The sequence below is a fragment of the Mustela putorius genome, unplaced genomic scaffold (genome assembly GCF_011764305.1).
Source record: "Mustela putorius furo isolate JIRA1106 unplaced genomic scaffold, ASM1176430v1.1 tig00003909_pilon_pilon_pilon, whole genome shotgun sequence".
NCBI lineage: Eukaryota > Metazoa > Chordata > Mammalia > Carnivora > Mustelidae > Mustela > Mustela putorius.
In genome coordinates, this window is record NW_025422057.1 from 9,358,034 (window position 1) to 9,373,378 (window position 15,345).

At 46.2% G+C, this 15,345-nt stretch overlaps 1 protein-coding gene and 1 pseudogene across 14 annotated transcripts in view; one reads left to right on the top strand and one right to left on the bottom strand.

Moving 5' to 3' along the window:
• Positions 1 to 15,345, bottom strand: part of TACC2 (transforming acidic coiled-coil containing protein 2) — a 201,818-nt gene that overhangs the window by 152,391 nt on the left and 34,082 nt on the right. For all 14 annotated transcript variants that reach the window (XM_045068841.1, XM_045068838.1, XM_045068845.1 and 11 more), the window contains one exon: positions 10,709 to 10,818. In XM_045068841.1, coding sequence (XP_044924776.1) covers positions 10,709 to 10,818 — 110 coding nt within the window. The remainder of the gene's footprint in view (positions 1 to 10,708; positions 10,819 to 15,345) is intronic.
• LOC123388792 lies at positions 11,695 to 11,804 on the top strand (annotated as a pseudogene).

Genomic DNA, 15,345 nt, shown 5'->3' on the forward strand with positions numbered 1-15,345 from the left:
ACCAGCCACCGTGGAAACTCTCACAATGCATGGAACATCTGCAAGAGTGCTAGGAAGAGCCTTGCCTCTGTAGTGGAAAACATGAACCTGGACTAAACACTGTTCTAGAAAATATGAACCCTGGGCTAAACACTGCTCTGGTCCCACCGAATGAAGCCCCAAAAGGATTAAGCTGTTCCAAATAACTGAACTGCACCCCCAGAGCAAAGTTCAAGAGTATTTAAAAAAATACAAAAATATCCAGAATCCAAAAGCATAAGACCCACGGTGTCTGGAATGCAAAGAAACAGGAAACTATGACCCACAATGAAAAGAAAACTCAATAAAAACCACTCCAGAAATTATGCAGATGATAGAATTTGTATACAAGGACTCTTTAAAATGTGTTGTAACTGTGTTCCCTGTGTTCAGGAAGCTAAAGGAAAGATTGAGCATGTCAAGTACAGACATGGAGGATATAAAAAAAGATCCCAATCCACACGTGCCTGGCTGGCTCAGTGAGGAGAGCATGCAACTCTTGATCTTGGGGTCATGATTTTGAGCCCCACAATGGGGTATATGGATTACTTAAAAATAAAAAACATCCTAATCAAACAGGTCAAGATGAAAACTCTAATTTCTAAAATGAAAAACACACTGCATGGTATTAGTAACAGATTAGTCATTACAGAGAAAAAGATTAGTGAACTTGAAGACATAGCAATAGAAACAGTCTAAAATGAAAAGCAGAGAGACAAAGACAAAAAAAAATCTTTTAAACAAGAGTATCAGTGAGTGTGAGATAACTTCAAGCACCCAAATATATGTGTAATTAGAATCCCCAAAGGAGGGAGGGAGATTTTTAAAAACTATTTGAAGAAATAATGGCTGAAATTTTTTCCAAAAATGACATAAACCATAAAACTGCAGATACAAGAATCTCTCAACACAAGAAACGAGAAGACATGTACACCAAGGCACATCATAACCAAATTGTTTAAAACCATTAAAAACATGAAAAATATTAAAAGCACTTGGAGAAGAAAGGACAGAACAAAAGAAAGGGTGGAAGAAATTTTTGTTGGAAACCACACAAGTTAGAGTGCAGTAGGGCAGTATCTTTCAAGTAGAAAAAGAAAAAGAACTGTCTACCTAGAACTCCTTGTCCTGCAAAATCTCTTTCTAAAATACAGGTGAAATTAGGATTTTTTTTCAGACATTTAAAACTAAGAAAATTAATCACCAGCAGACCTATCTAGGAATCTAGACCTATTAGGAATGTTGAAGGAATCCCCTCAAACCAAAAGGAAATAATACCAGATGGCCAGCAGTATCCACCCAAAAGAATAAAGAACAGCAGAAACGGTGACTGTGGAGGTAAACAGAAATTCTTTTTCCTCATTCTGTAAATCTCCTTTAAGAGATAATTGGCTATGTCAAGCCAAAATAACATATACTGTGTGATTTTAAATATATGTAGAAATAAAATGTATGACAACAAAGCACAAAGGCCAAAAGGGGAGAGATAGAAGTCTACTGTTATACAGGGCAAGACTCTCAAATGTACTTGAAATGGTGCAACATCACTTGAAAGCAGATTGTATCACATTAAAGATGTGTAGTATGGGGGTACCTGGGTGGCTCAGTGGGTTAAAGCCTCTGCCTTCGGCTCAGGTCACGATCTCAGGGTCCTGGGATCGAACCCTGCAATGGGCTCCCTGCTCAGCGGGGGGCCTTTGTCCCCCACCACCCACCTGCCTTTCTGCCTACTTGTGATCTTTGTCTCTCAAATAAATAAATAAATAATCTTAACAACAACAACAAATCACAGACGCATTCTCTTAAAAAAATTTTTTTAATTTAAATTTAAAAAAAAAGATGTATAGTATAGATCGGAAAGCAACCACCTAACATAAATAGTTGTGGCTAATAAGTTAAAAGGGAAATAAAATAGAATCATAAAAATAATTACTTTTTCCAAAAGAAAGCAAAAAAAGAGGGTAAAAGAGATGGAGAAAACAATAAGACTGTAGATTGAAGTCAACCATATTAATACTCACATTAAATGTAAATGTTATAAACATTTCAGTTAAAAGGCAGCAATATTCAGAATGGATGAAAAAAAGGGAGACCCAACTGTAAGCTGTCTACAAGAAAGCGTTTCAAATTTTGCTTAAAAACACAGAGAGATTAAAAGTAAGAGAATGGGGTGCCTGGGTGGCTCAGTGGGTTGGGCCTCTGCCTTCAGATCGGGTCATGATCTCAGGGTCCTGGGATCGAGTCCCGCTTTGGGCTCTCTGCTCCGCAGGGAGCCTGCTTCCTCCTCTCTCTGCCTGCCTCTCTGCCTACTTGAGATCTCTCTCTGTCAAATAAATAAAATCTTAAAAAAAAAAAATAAGAGAATGGGTGGGGGAAGCCATACTGTGAAAATACTAGTGAAAAGAAAGCAGTTATGTCTGTATTATATGGAACAAAACAGATTTTGCAGCAAGGAATATTGCCAGCCATAAAGAAGATCATTATAATGATAAAAGGTTCAATTCATCAATAGGACATAAGCATTCTAAAGTTTATTTAATCACAGAGCTTTAAAATATATAAAGCAAAAACTGATGGAAAAAAAAAAAGAAATGGCCAAGTCCACAATTATAAACTGATAGTTCCACACCCTTTTCTTAATAATTGACTGAGCAAGCGGATGGAAAATCAGTACAGATATGAAAGACCAAAAGAACACCACCAAGCAACTTAACCCAGTTGCTATTTACTAAACACTATCCATTAGTGGCAGAATTACATTCTTTTCAAGTGCAAATGACACATTTATAAGGTAGACCACATTCTACCCATTTTTTTAAAGTCTCAATAAATTCTCAAAGATTCAAATTATTCAAAGTATATCATCTGGCTGCAATGGAATTATATTAAAAATTAATAACAAAGGATAACTGGGGTGCCTAGGTGTCTCAGTTGGTTCAGCATCTCTTCATTTGGGCTCAGGTCATGATCTCATGGGTCACAGGATGGAGCTGAATGTCCCCACATGCCCAGTGGAAAGTCTGCTTGAGATTCTCTCTCTCTGCCCCTCCCCTGACTCACATGTGCTCTCTCTCTCTCTCTCATTAAAATAAATAAGTAGATCTTTAAAAAAAAAAAAAAAAGATATCTGGAAAATCCCCCACGTATTTGAATATTAAACAATACACTTCTAATAGCCCATGAGTCAAAGAAGAAATTAAAAAGGAAATTAGAAAGCATTTGAACTAAATGAAAATGAAAACACAAATATCAAAATGTCACATGCAGTTAAAGCAGGACTTGGACTTTCAATGCACTAAAACACCTATAGTAAGAAAAAAAAAAGTCTCAAATCAATGACCTCAGCTTCTACCTTAAGAATCTATAGAAATAGGGGTTCCTGAGTGACAGCCAGTTAGGTGTCTGACTCTTGTTTTCAGCTCAGGTCATGATCTTAGGGTCGTTAGATCGAACTCCATGTGGAGCCTGCTGAAGATTCTCTCCCTCCCTCCCTCTCCCTCTGCCCACCTCCATCTCTTTCCCTCTTTAAAAAAAAAAAAAAAAGGAAAGAAAAGAAAAAAAAACACAGAAATATTTGCACAACACTGACCTGTACTCTGAATTGGTTAAGATGGTAAATTTTATGCTATCTTTTTTTACCACAGTAAAAAATCATTTGAAAATCCAACAAGTAGTTGTGTACAAAAGAACCCAGACACCAAACTCTATGTTGCTGTTTAATCCCCCTTTAGGTGAAGTTCAAGACCTGGCAAAACTAATTCATGGTGGTAGAAGTCAGAATAGTTGTTATTCTGGGGCTGGGTATTGATTGGGAAGTGACACGATAGAATGTTCTTGGGCAACAGGAATGATCTAGCCCTAGAGCTGGGCTTGATCAGGTGCATAGGGATGTAAACATTCATCAAGTTTTCAACTTCAGGGGTGCCTGGATGGCTCAGTCGGTTAAGCATCTGCCTTCAGCTCAGGTCATGAAACCAGGGTCCTAGAATCGAGTCCCGCATCTGGCTCCTTGCTCAGTGGGGAGCCTGCTTCTCTCTCTACCTGCCTCTCTGCCTTCTTGTGCTCTTTCTCTCTCTCTGTGTCAAATAAATAAATAAAATCTTTTTTTAAAGAAAAAGCTCTCAGCTTCATACTCTTACAGAATGTATCTTACACCAATACAAAAATGTAATTGGAAAAAAAAAAAAAACCCAACTATGAAGACAGTGAAAAGATCAGTAGTCACCAGGGGCCGGTGGGGGAGGGAGAGAGGAGGAATGAACAGGTAGAAACAGGAGATTTCTTGAGGCACTGAAACCCTTCTGTAAGAGATTGCAGTGGTGGGTAAATGGTATTATGGATTTGCCAAGCCCAGAGGCTATATGTCCAACACAAGGGTGACACTTACTGTAAGCTATTGATTTTAATTAATAACAGTGTCTCAATATTGGTTCATTAACTGTAACAAATGTACCAACTAATGCAAAATGTTAATAATAAGGCAAACTGGGGGTGCCCTATTAAGCATCCGACTCATAGTGTCAGCTTAGGTCTTGATCTCAGGGTTGTGAGTTCAAGTCCTTCACTGGGCTCTATGCTCAGCATGGAGTCTACTTAAAAAAAATAAAAATAAGGCAAACTGTTAGGAGGAAGCGGGAGTATGTGAGAATTCTCTGTACTGCTCAATTTTTCTGTAAACCTGAAACTGCTCTAAAATACAGTCTATTAATTATTTAAATGGACCCTATATAAATATTTATACTAATATATTGTTTACATATTTAAATATGATTATATATAAACATGTATGTTTATACGTTGAAGGTATTTGGTTATTTAAATATTTATAAATACATATGTTTATACACACACAGCTATCACAATCAATAAAGAACTTGGAAAATGAGAAAAGCCTGAGGGAAACACTAATATTTTAAGAGCAGTTGTCTGTAGGGGTTGAGTGCATTGGTGATTCCCCTCCCTTCACTTTCATTTTTCTGTATTTTCCAAAATGTGACAATTTTTTAAAAAGATTTTATTTATTTATTTGACAGAGAGAGATCACAAGTAATAGGCAGAGAGGCAGACAGAGAGAGGAGGAAGCAGGCTCCCCGCCAAGCAGAGAGCCTGACGCGGGACTCGATCCCAGGACGCTGAGATCATGACCTGAGCGGAAGGCAGTGGCTTAACCTACTGAGCCAGCCAGGCGCCCCAAAATGTGACAATTTAAATGGGATATTATCTCAGGATGGAAACACACTCCTGTCCTCTTTTCAAATGCTCTGTGGAAACCAGATGAGCAGAAAGCAGACACACACCTAATTCAGCGTGTGACCTTCTTTTTCAGCCCGTGTCACAAGTCGGGGAGCTCATTACCCCTCCTCTCTGTGTTTACTTCCTGCCAGAGATAAACAGTGAGTCAGAAGCAGGACCGGCAGGGCGGAGGCGGCCCTGGCCCGGCCCGGCACACCCTGCCTTGGCCGGAGCTCTCGAGGGGATCTGGAACTTTGCACAACTTTGTTCAGTGGGAACTGTTTCCTACTGCATCAGAGACACGGGCTCACTCAGTAAAGAGCTGGTCCCAGCCGCTGCTCATAAAACAGATCTGATTTTTCTTTTGTCTGGGTCTGAGAATGGACCTTGTTTATAGGGAAATTAAATTTAAAGAACAGACAGGGGTTTGCTTTCTAATTCCGGAGCCCACAGCACAAATGTTTTCAGACACCCGTGAGAGCTCAGAACCGTGGCTCCGAGCCCAGGCTTCCGGGCACCACCAAACCCAGCTGGATTCCAGGCCCCATCAAGCCACACTTTGGGCGGGGGGCATTTCTTCACCTCCTCCTCGAAAGCCCCCCCTGCCCGTGGCCTTCTGGAGGTCATCTGCAGGCATCAGCGCTGAGTGCTGGGTGCGGTGTTTCAGCCCCGGGTCCCACGCCCTGCTGGCAGGTGACTCGTGGCAGGCAAGGCTCAAGGAACACCCTCGGCCAGCATCTCAAGTTTCATGTTTCAAACCATCTTTCTACCTTTCCCTGAGCTCCTGCTACCCAAACGCTGAGGATTTCTGTGCTAGTAAGAGTTTGTGTGTTTGAAAAAAACAAGCAGTTGAGCTCATTACATATGCCCCAACTTCCGTTTCCAGACTTAAAGAAGTTCTGGAATTCTCTACGTAAGAACCGAGTACAACTGGATCCACATGTCCTGTTTGTCTTTTTTACCTCTGGGGACACCTGGGTGGCTCAGCGGGTTGAGCTCCTACCTTCGGCTCAGGTCATGATCTCAATGTCCTGGGATTGAGCCCCACATCGGACTCTCTACTCAGCGGGGAGCCTGTCTCCCCCCTCTCTCTGTCTTGCCTGCCTCTCTGCCTACTTGTGATCTGTCTCTCTGTCAAATAAATAAAGAAATAAAATCTTTAAAAAAAAAAAGTGTCTTTTTTTACCTCTGGTCTCAGGCTCAGAGCTTGGCCTATGGTGAGCTGCTGATCCATGTTTGCTAAATGGAATATATCCCCCTGCTTCCCCCAAAGGGACGACCTAGGCTCGGGTGTTGACAGCGCTGCGCGTAGAGCAGGAGGTGAGCTGTCCCTGAAACACAGGAGCACCCGGCTTTCTTCCCAAAGATGGAGGACTGTCGTGTATCCCCGGTGAGCCCAGGGTTGTGAGCGGTACACTGTCTTGCCAGGTAACAACAGGATGGCCTCCTGGACACTGGCCCTGTGTCTATGGCCCTCAGTTAAATACACCTGGTTCACTTCTTCACTTCCCAGCAAATGATCCTCGCCACCCAATTGGTCAAGCGAAAGCTTCTGGAATAGTCCTTGACTGTTCTCTCCTTTCTTCCAAATCCGATCCATCAGCAAGTCCTGGCTTCTCTCAGCTCCAAAATATCCAGAATATCAAAGCTGTGTTTGTTCCTCCCTCATTGTCACCACCTCAGAGCCGTGGGCTCAGGGGGCCTGGACCCTCCCCAGAGGAGCGAAAGTGGGCTCTTGGGAGGGGGAAAGATATCTCAGCTATCACAGTGTAATTACAAAGCATTATCGGTCTGATAGGCTATCCAAAGACCACAGAAAGTATACAATAGATCTATAGTATGGAAATCTTCTGGGGAAGGGTGGGCAATTAGGAATAAAATGTCCAGGAAGATTCCTGCAGCAGGAGGGAGGGAGATACTGAATCTACGGTTGAGATCCCTGCCCTTACCCGGAGTGGTCTCTCAAGCTGTTCCCTTTAGTTCAAGATGCCCCACCGCTGCCCTCAGAGAACCCGGACAGCACCCAGCCTTGGCAATACATAGTCCCAGGGGATAACACAGCAGGTCTGGACCAGCGGCATCAGCATCACGTGGGAACTGGTTAGGAGCTCATTCTTGGGCCTGGCCCCACACTTACTGCATCAGAATGTCTGGGAAAGAGACCCAGCGATCTGTGTTTTAAGCAGCCTGGTGGGCGATCCTGAAGTCTGCTCACATTTAAGAACCTATGGATCATGGTTAAGACTATAGGCTGTCGAGTTTCCAGTCCTTCATCAGTGACGGAGGCACCAGAAATTCACATAGGTTCTCCCTGAGAAAAGTCCGTCATCTTTGAACTATCACCGCTGCCTTCCTTGGAAGAATGAGCGGGTAGGATGCCAAAGCTCAGGAAATGGCCACAACACAACTTTTCCCTACAAAGCAGTCATTTCCTCTGGTGCGACCCAATAGCTCTATGATCTGGGGAAGGTTGTAGAATGAGATTCATTGTGTATTGAGGATTTAAAAAAAGGGGGGGTGGTTGCTGCCATCCCTGACTATTGGTACCCAAGCAGGGAGGAGAAAGCTCACAAGACGGTGGGCAATGGATCCAGAACAGGACGTGTGTACCCAGGGCAGCCGTGCTCAGGATGGACATTGCTGAGCAGTAAGAGGGCAACCCGGCTTTGTCCTGGGAGTGTGGGATCATCCTCCCTCAGGAGCCCTGGACTTGTGCACGGATGCGCATCAGGGTCGTGCCTCCCAGCCTCTGCCCAGGTTTGACCAACATAGAGCTAAAGTTCCAACAGCGACACCATGTGGCGGAGGGAAAGCAAGGCAGTTAGATTGATGGGCCTCCTTAGGATGAAAAGCTGAACCCCCTTGGGGATGTAGGAACGCCTTCCTTGTGTAATTCAAAGGGAAGAAGCCTCAAGGCAGAAACAGTGGACTTTCTACCTCTATCACTAAAGCATAAATGACACAAGGCTCCAAGCCTCAGTGTCCCCATCTGTACAGCGGAGAGAACGCTGTGTGGAGGTTGTCAGACCGGATTAACATAGGCCTTTTCCCCACGTTCTGCCCTTGTCTCCAGGCCCAGCAGGAGCCACTGCAGGCCATTCTGTGCTTTCTCTCTGGAGTTTTTCCAAGGAGAAAACACAGTACGAGGTGTTCTTCAATCTTTTGTAAAAACCTATAATATATCCTATGAAGAGAAAATGCTGATCATCTGATGTGGCAAAGAAAGAGGCAACTGTATTTGAGAATGACAAGAGAGCCAAGTCGTAGAAAGTGGCCAACGTCTGAGAGTCCCTCCCTGCTTCCTGACTGTGTCCCCGGGCTCACAGGGGACGGGCACAGAACCCTGAAGGGAATGGCTCCGGGGCTCCCAGCCTCACCAAAGATTCCCCTGGCGCCAAGAGTGTCCTGAAGGCAGCACGGTCTTAGGGCCTGAGGGACCGTGTGGTGTGGACTGGTGCGCACCACGGTGGTGAGGGGACAGACGATGGCGACTTCCAGGGACGGCTGGCAAGGGCATTCCCACCAGCCTGGCAGAGTAAGGACTTGGAATTGGAAATGAATTGACTTAAAGAAAATCAAAGTGTATTCTGTGTGCCTAGAGCCTTTGGCATGGTGTCTGGTCCCCATGTGCAAACTGGTAACTGCCGTTATCTTTATGGCAGATGCCGAGGGCGGCGTGTGTCTCCTCCTGCACGCAGCCTGACTCCAGGAGCCCGCTCACCTCTTGAGAGTTTGTGAGCAACTTAGTCCAGAGCCCTGCACCACAGACAGTCTTGCATCTATAGAGCAGAATTCATGTTTCTAATTGAGAACAGGAAGTTGCTTCTTTGGGCTTGTGGAAGGCACCTCATTTATGATCAGTTCATTTGGCAACGAGAAGCAACTCTTCCTCAAGGGAAAAAGAATAATTGACTAAAGCTGAGGGAACAAGGAGCAAAAGCCCTCCCAGCTGCTGTTACCCCTCAGTCGAGCTGTGACCCAGGCCCCAAATACTTCCCAAGCCTCTTGAGGGATCCCAGAACCTCCATGGGGGAGGAGGGGGGAGGGGGCTGGACCTCGGGTCTCGGCCAGCACGGAGGGCCTTCGCAGAGAATTCTAGAAAAGATGACTCTATTAGTTTCGTGATCACCCTGAGCCAGTTCAGATGGGTCATCTGGTCTCATTGGAGCCGAATATTAAAACCTCTGTCCAGTTACCCTGATAAAAAGCTCATGAATGAGGAACAGCCACAGGGGGTCTACAAGGCCAAGGAGGGCAGAAAACAGGATCAAAGGTGTTGGTCAAGGCGTATTCTGCGATGCCTTCAGCAAAAAAGAACACTCTGCCCCACCATTTCCCTGAAGAATTCTAATATTCAGGCCAAGGGGTTCAAAGTGCCTCTTCTGGAGGGCACTTGTGTGAGCGGCCCAGAGAGTCATACCCGCCAGGCCTGGGAATTCCTGCCACCAGGTGACGCTCTGACCCACCCGTGGTCCCCCATTGTTTACCGCCCAAACACACAAATGTTGCTTAAACTCTTGGGTAACATGATACTGCAAAGCATTCATGACCTAAAAATCTCATTATCTACTGTCTATGATGTGTATGAGTGTATAGAGGGGGGCGAGGTCTACCTTTCAATTTCTCATTTTTGTGTTTGGAGCTCATGTTGATTTATTGCTTTAAGGCTGTGATTAGAGCCTCCTAGATCCCCAGGAGGGTTCTTCCAACCAGATCACGCACTGAACCCACAATCACTGACTGCCTCCAGTGTTCTTGCCCCGAGTCTGTCCTGGGGACTGAATGTTCACGTCTGCTGGCCCTCTGCTTGGGAGCGTCCCTAAAACTATGGGTGCCAAACACCACATGGGAGGAATCTGTTGGACTTTTTCCCAATAGCCACAGTAGGGAAATCGGGACCTCCCGGGGATCATAATGAGGAAGGCTCCCACCGATGGTCCACACCCGCACTGGCCTTGTTCCACTGCACCAGTGTGGCCTTCTTAATTTCTGGAATTCACCCACTAGCCTCCCTGGGACTCAAGGTACCTGTCACGTTAGTAATAGAGTTTGAATCCTGTCTTGACCTCTGGTGCCTTCATTGGCTACCAGGCCTGAACACAGACTCCCCCAACTCACCATGCATGAGACACCCCTGATACATCCTTTGGTAGCCTTGACCTTTTTATTCAAGCCTTTATAGGCTTAAATAAGTTCTGATAATGAAGATAAACAACCTGGAGTATTGCTGGAATGAACGGAAGCCCATAATTGCTAGTTTCATTGGGCAGAAAAACATTAGTTCTCCCATCATGCAGGTCGAGGCAATCCCAAAGCCATCTACGAACCACTGCTTTGACCATGTCACCATGGAGGACCATGTCACAGGTTTTAGAGTAAATTTTCCAAAGCAAATGCTGAACCAGTAGCGAGCAAGCCACCCGTTGTGCTGGGCCAGTCCTCTGACCCGGGCTCTTACCTGTGCAAGTCTCCATGCCCGGCACTTCCAGAATTCTCTGGGTCCCCTTTCACGTTCTGACCTCTCCCAGGTGGTTGCACAGACCCCGGACTCTGAGCTGGTGAAGTTTTCTGAGCCAGAAGGAAGAGAAATTGGAACAGAAATCAAATAGGAGTGTCTGAAGACACAGAAGCATTTCTCAGCTGGCCACCGGCCGCATCAGGTTGTTCGTTTGCTTTCTCATCCGCCTGAGCAGCACTGCGCGTGGGCGCAAGCCACATGGGGAGGCGTGCAGGGAGCCTGGCAAGCGTGGCCCCTGCACTGCAGGGAGCCCGGCAAGCGTGGCCCCTGCACTGCTCTGATGGAGGAGACGCACAGTTACACACGAGACTCCAGCTGAGCAGGATGCCTGCGACAGTCCAAGGCCAGCACTGGGGACACCTACCAGACTTCGGTGGGGGGCCTCCGCTCCCTGGAGAGAGGGAGGATGTCTGCTCGAAGATCTTCAAGTGTCTAACTGGCTTGTGGCGTCACCTAGATGGAAGCCATCTCCTCCTCCCTCCCCCGCGGTCCCACAAACCAGAATTCCACCGGAAACCCAGGCAAGACACTGAACAAAGAAAATGATGAGCCCTTGGAAACTTGGGCCTCCCCGTGCAAGACCCGAGCCATTCTGAGAGGCCGTTTCTTTTCCTTCACTCCCACATTAAGCTCGTCTGCCAGGTAAGCACTTTTTAAAACCAAGAAAGGATGGTCCAAACTTCAGGTCATGGGACAGAAAAAAAATGAGAGGTTTTTAAAAATCAGTTTAAATAGTTCTCATTTTATGGGGCGCCTGGGTGGCTCAGTTGGCTAAGCTTCTGCCTTTGGCTCAGGTCATGTTCCCAAGGTCCTGGGATCGAGTCCTGCTTTGGGCGCCTTGCTTACTGGGGAGTCTGCTTCTCCCTCTGCCTGCCACTCCCCCAGTTTGTGCTCGCTCTCTGTGTTAAATAAATAAATAAAATCATAGCTTTGCGCAGTGGCAGTATCATAGCCAATGAGGTTTATCCGAGGTGCGATTATTGCTAATTAAATAAATAAAATCATAAATAAATAAATAGGACTCTTTATAAATAAGTAAGACTCATAAATAAATAATAAATAAGGCACATTAAGTATAGAACAAATGTCAGAAAGGGGGAAAGGGCTTCTTTAAACCCAAAGCAGTGGCTGTCTTTCAGCCCATCTTCCCGGCAGTGCTCCTTCACAGGGCCCCACCACCCTGCCTACTGGGGCGCACACAAGACTCCCCAAAGACCCAGAGGTGAGGATTCTGCAGAATAAGAATGCGGCGCTACCAGAAGCCTGTTTGTAGACACTGCGGACAAAGGCTGCCTGCGCCGAGAGAGACTAGTGCCAGCAGGCAGAGAGAAGCCTGGGTGAGGGACAGAGGGGCAGCGGTCCCGGTGATGTGGAGGCTTTGGTACCACTTGGTCTGGGGCCCAGCCTGTTCTGCCCCCTCCAGCCAACGATACCTGAGATCTCAAGTTCCCGTTTGCCTTCTCTGGTACAAGGTGGATTTCTGTCACTTGCAACCCAAAAAAGTACATTCCATTAATGATCAGACCAGCTTTGAAGGAGACATAGTGCTCTATGTCAGCTAAGTTTAAGAAGTGCTGGTTATCTAGCCCTGTTTTCAAAATTCACGGAGTGCCAGAAAGGGTCTGAGAAGTTCTGTGGTCAAATGACATTGAATTCTAACTCCCTTTCCCAAAGTTTCTTGACCACAGGATCCTTCTGTTCACGTGTCACCTGTCACCATCTCCTAGAGCTAGTGTTCCATGGAACACAGTTTTGGGGACAGTTAACACAAGGCCTCATTTCTTTTCACCTTGCTTAAACCTGGCAGATGATCCAAATCCACAGGGCAGGGCAGCCCCTAGCCTGGGGGGCACCTGCGTGAACACTGGAAGGCGGTGCCGCTCTGGGCAGGTGCGTGGCCTGTGAGCAGACAGCACCTTCATGTGAATTAGAAACAGCTTCCCTGTACTCCAGCTGTTACAGCTCAGACCTAGGCACATGGCTTGTCAGGTGTTTGGGAGAAACAGAGCTCCGTGAGCCCCTGGTCCTGTCCTTGAGGGAGGCGGTAGAGGTGAGGCACCAGGAGACAGGCAAGAAGAGCTCCTCCAGACTTTGCGGGGCTCACTGTGTCTGACTGATCCTTGTTGCTAGAAATCTTCTCTCACCCCTCAGGGGGCGCTGCTCCAGAGACAGACCCCGCCAGCCCTGCCCAACAAAACCAGCAGCTGGAAATACAAAAGGCCTCTCCTAAGCCCAATAATTTACCAGTTGTGACTACGGATCCTGATGCAGCCAAATCATTTGATAAATATCTCATTTCACCCAGTTTTCCAGAAAGTATTTATTGATGTGTTGATCTATTCAATTATCTAAAATACACTCATCGGGTGGCTCAGGCAGTTAAGCGTCTGCCTTCAGCCCAGATCATGATCGTGGAGACCTAGGAGGGAGCCCATGCTCAGCAGGGAGCCTGCTTCTCCCTCTCCCTCTGCCCTTCTCCCCTGCCCCTGCTCATGCTCTCTAGATTCATCTAAACCATACCATGCACAAGAACCAATGCTAGAAGTGGGGGCTACAAAAATGAATGAGGTTTCATCCCTTCCCTAGAGTTGCTCAGTCTAGGGAGACAGCACCCCATGCCGTGACCACAAATGTATAAACACAGGGCCCCCCCAAGGGGAGACCCAGTCCTCCCAGGAAGGGTGAACGCCACCCACCAGCTCTATCAACCTCTAGGCTGGGGTTGTTGGAAACCAATTCTGGAGCTTCCATGGGACATGGGGGTGCAAATCATCAGCTCAATCTGGACTTGGGGGTCTTCCTAACACCTTGAATCTGCTGTTGGATGGGTGGTGTCCTTGACCTTCACACAGAGCCTAAAGAGCAAGCCAGCGTTGGTTCTGTTTCCCCCAACTAGGGCACGTATCTGAACAGCTGGCTGCTTTGATCCCCCAGTTGTATCCAAAGGTAAAATATCAAAGATGCCTCAGCTCTCAGGGGCCTCACATCCTAGTGTGCTGACATGGTCCTACAATTAGAGAACCTCCATTCACTTTTGTTGAGACAGAATGTGGGAGGAAAGGACAGTAAGACTAGCGCCTGTTTATTGAGCACTTACTAGCGCCTGTTTATTGAGCACTTACTAAACACCAGGCACTGGGCTACTGGTCTCCATGAACCATGTGATTAAAACTTCACAACAACCTTAAGAGTAAAGTGCTACTCATGTCCTTGTTTTAGAGCTGAGGCTTGCAGAGGGGAAATCTTTGGCTAAGATCACACAGTAGTGGAGTCTAGAGGGACCCATTTCTCTCGGACCCCAGTGCTGGAAAAAGGCATTTTTGTTCCAACCCTTTAGTGGGGAAGTGTTGAAGGTGGCGGAGAGAGCGGGGCTGATCCCTCACCTAACAGAAGGGCTGCTGACCCCCTCCCTGCTGGCATGACTTCCAGGCTGGCTGGACCATGCTCTGACATGAGAACTCCACCCTGTCCTATAGACCTCAGTCCCCCGATCTGTGAACCAGAATGACAATCATCCCTGTTGGATAGTATCAAGACAATTCAAGCTTTAAATCACTGTCAGTTCAACCTCCAAAGTGTTCTTCTAGAATGTTCTTTATCTATATAACACTACTACCTTTGGACAGTAAATGAGTTAAAAATTTTCACTACAGTAGCTCAAGAAAAACAATACAGAGTGAGTGACATTTTCATACCAGGGTCCTGAATTTTTAAAATTGTAACCCAATTCCTACTTGTCTGAATGTCACGTTGGCCTTGGCTCCAAACACCTTCTGCAGCCAGGCTTCCCATTCAGTCACATCAGCAGCAGCAAATGCTTCCGCAAATAATTTACAGATAAATCTCCTGCTCTTTATACCATGCAAGGTTACACTAAGTAATTCTGGAAAGACACTGACATGTCTAAGAGCCCAGACAGATGCAAACAACAGATGGTGTAAGGAGGCAGACCCCTGCTCTCACTAGAGGGGATAAGGGACCATGTGTTAACATTCCTCAGGCAAGGAAATCTAAGAAGGGCTCAGATTCATCTTTGAAGCAGACAAAAGGATCTGCCTTTCTGCCTTTTCAGTCCCACCACCTCCTAATAGAAAGCTAATCTGTGAGAAGAATGCCATCTCTCTCCGACAAAACAGAGCCAGAAGGTTTCCTGCATGCACTGGTACTGGGGTGCCTGGGGAGCTCAGTCCAACTCTTGATTGCAGCTCAGGTCATGATCTCAGCATTATAAGATCAAGCCCTACATCGGGCTCCAAGCTTCACAAGGAGTCTGCTTCTCTCTTTCTCCCTCTCCCTCTGCCTGCTCACTCTCGCTCTAAAAATAAATAAATAAATGTTTTTTAAAATAAAAAAAAATGGGGCACCAGGGTGGCTCAGTCTGTTAAGCGTCTGCTTTTGGCTCAGGTCATGATCCCGGGGTCCTGGGATTGAGCCCTGCATCAGTCTCCCTGCTCAGCTTGAAGCCTGCTTCTCTCTCTCCCTACTCCTGCCGCTTCCCCTGCTTGTGCTCTCTCCCTTTCTCTCTCTGTCAAATAAATAAATAAATCTTTAAAAAACTTTTTTAAAAAACAAAAGCA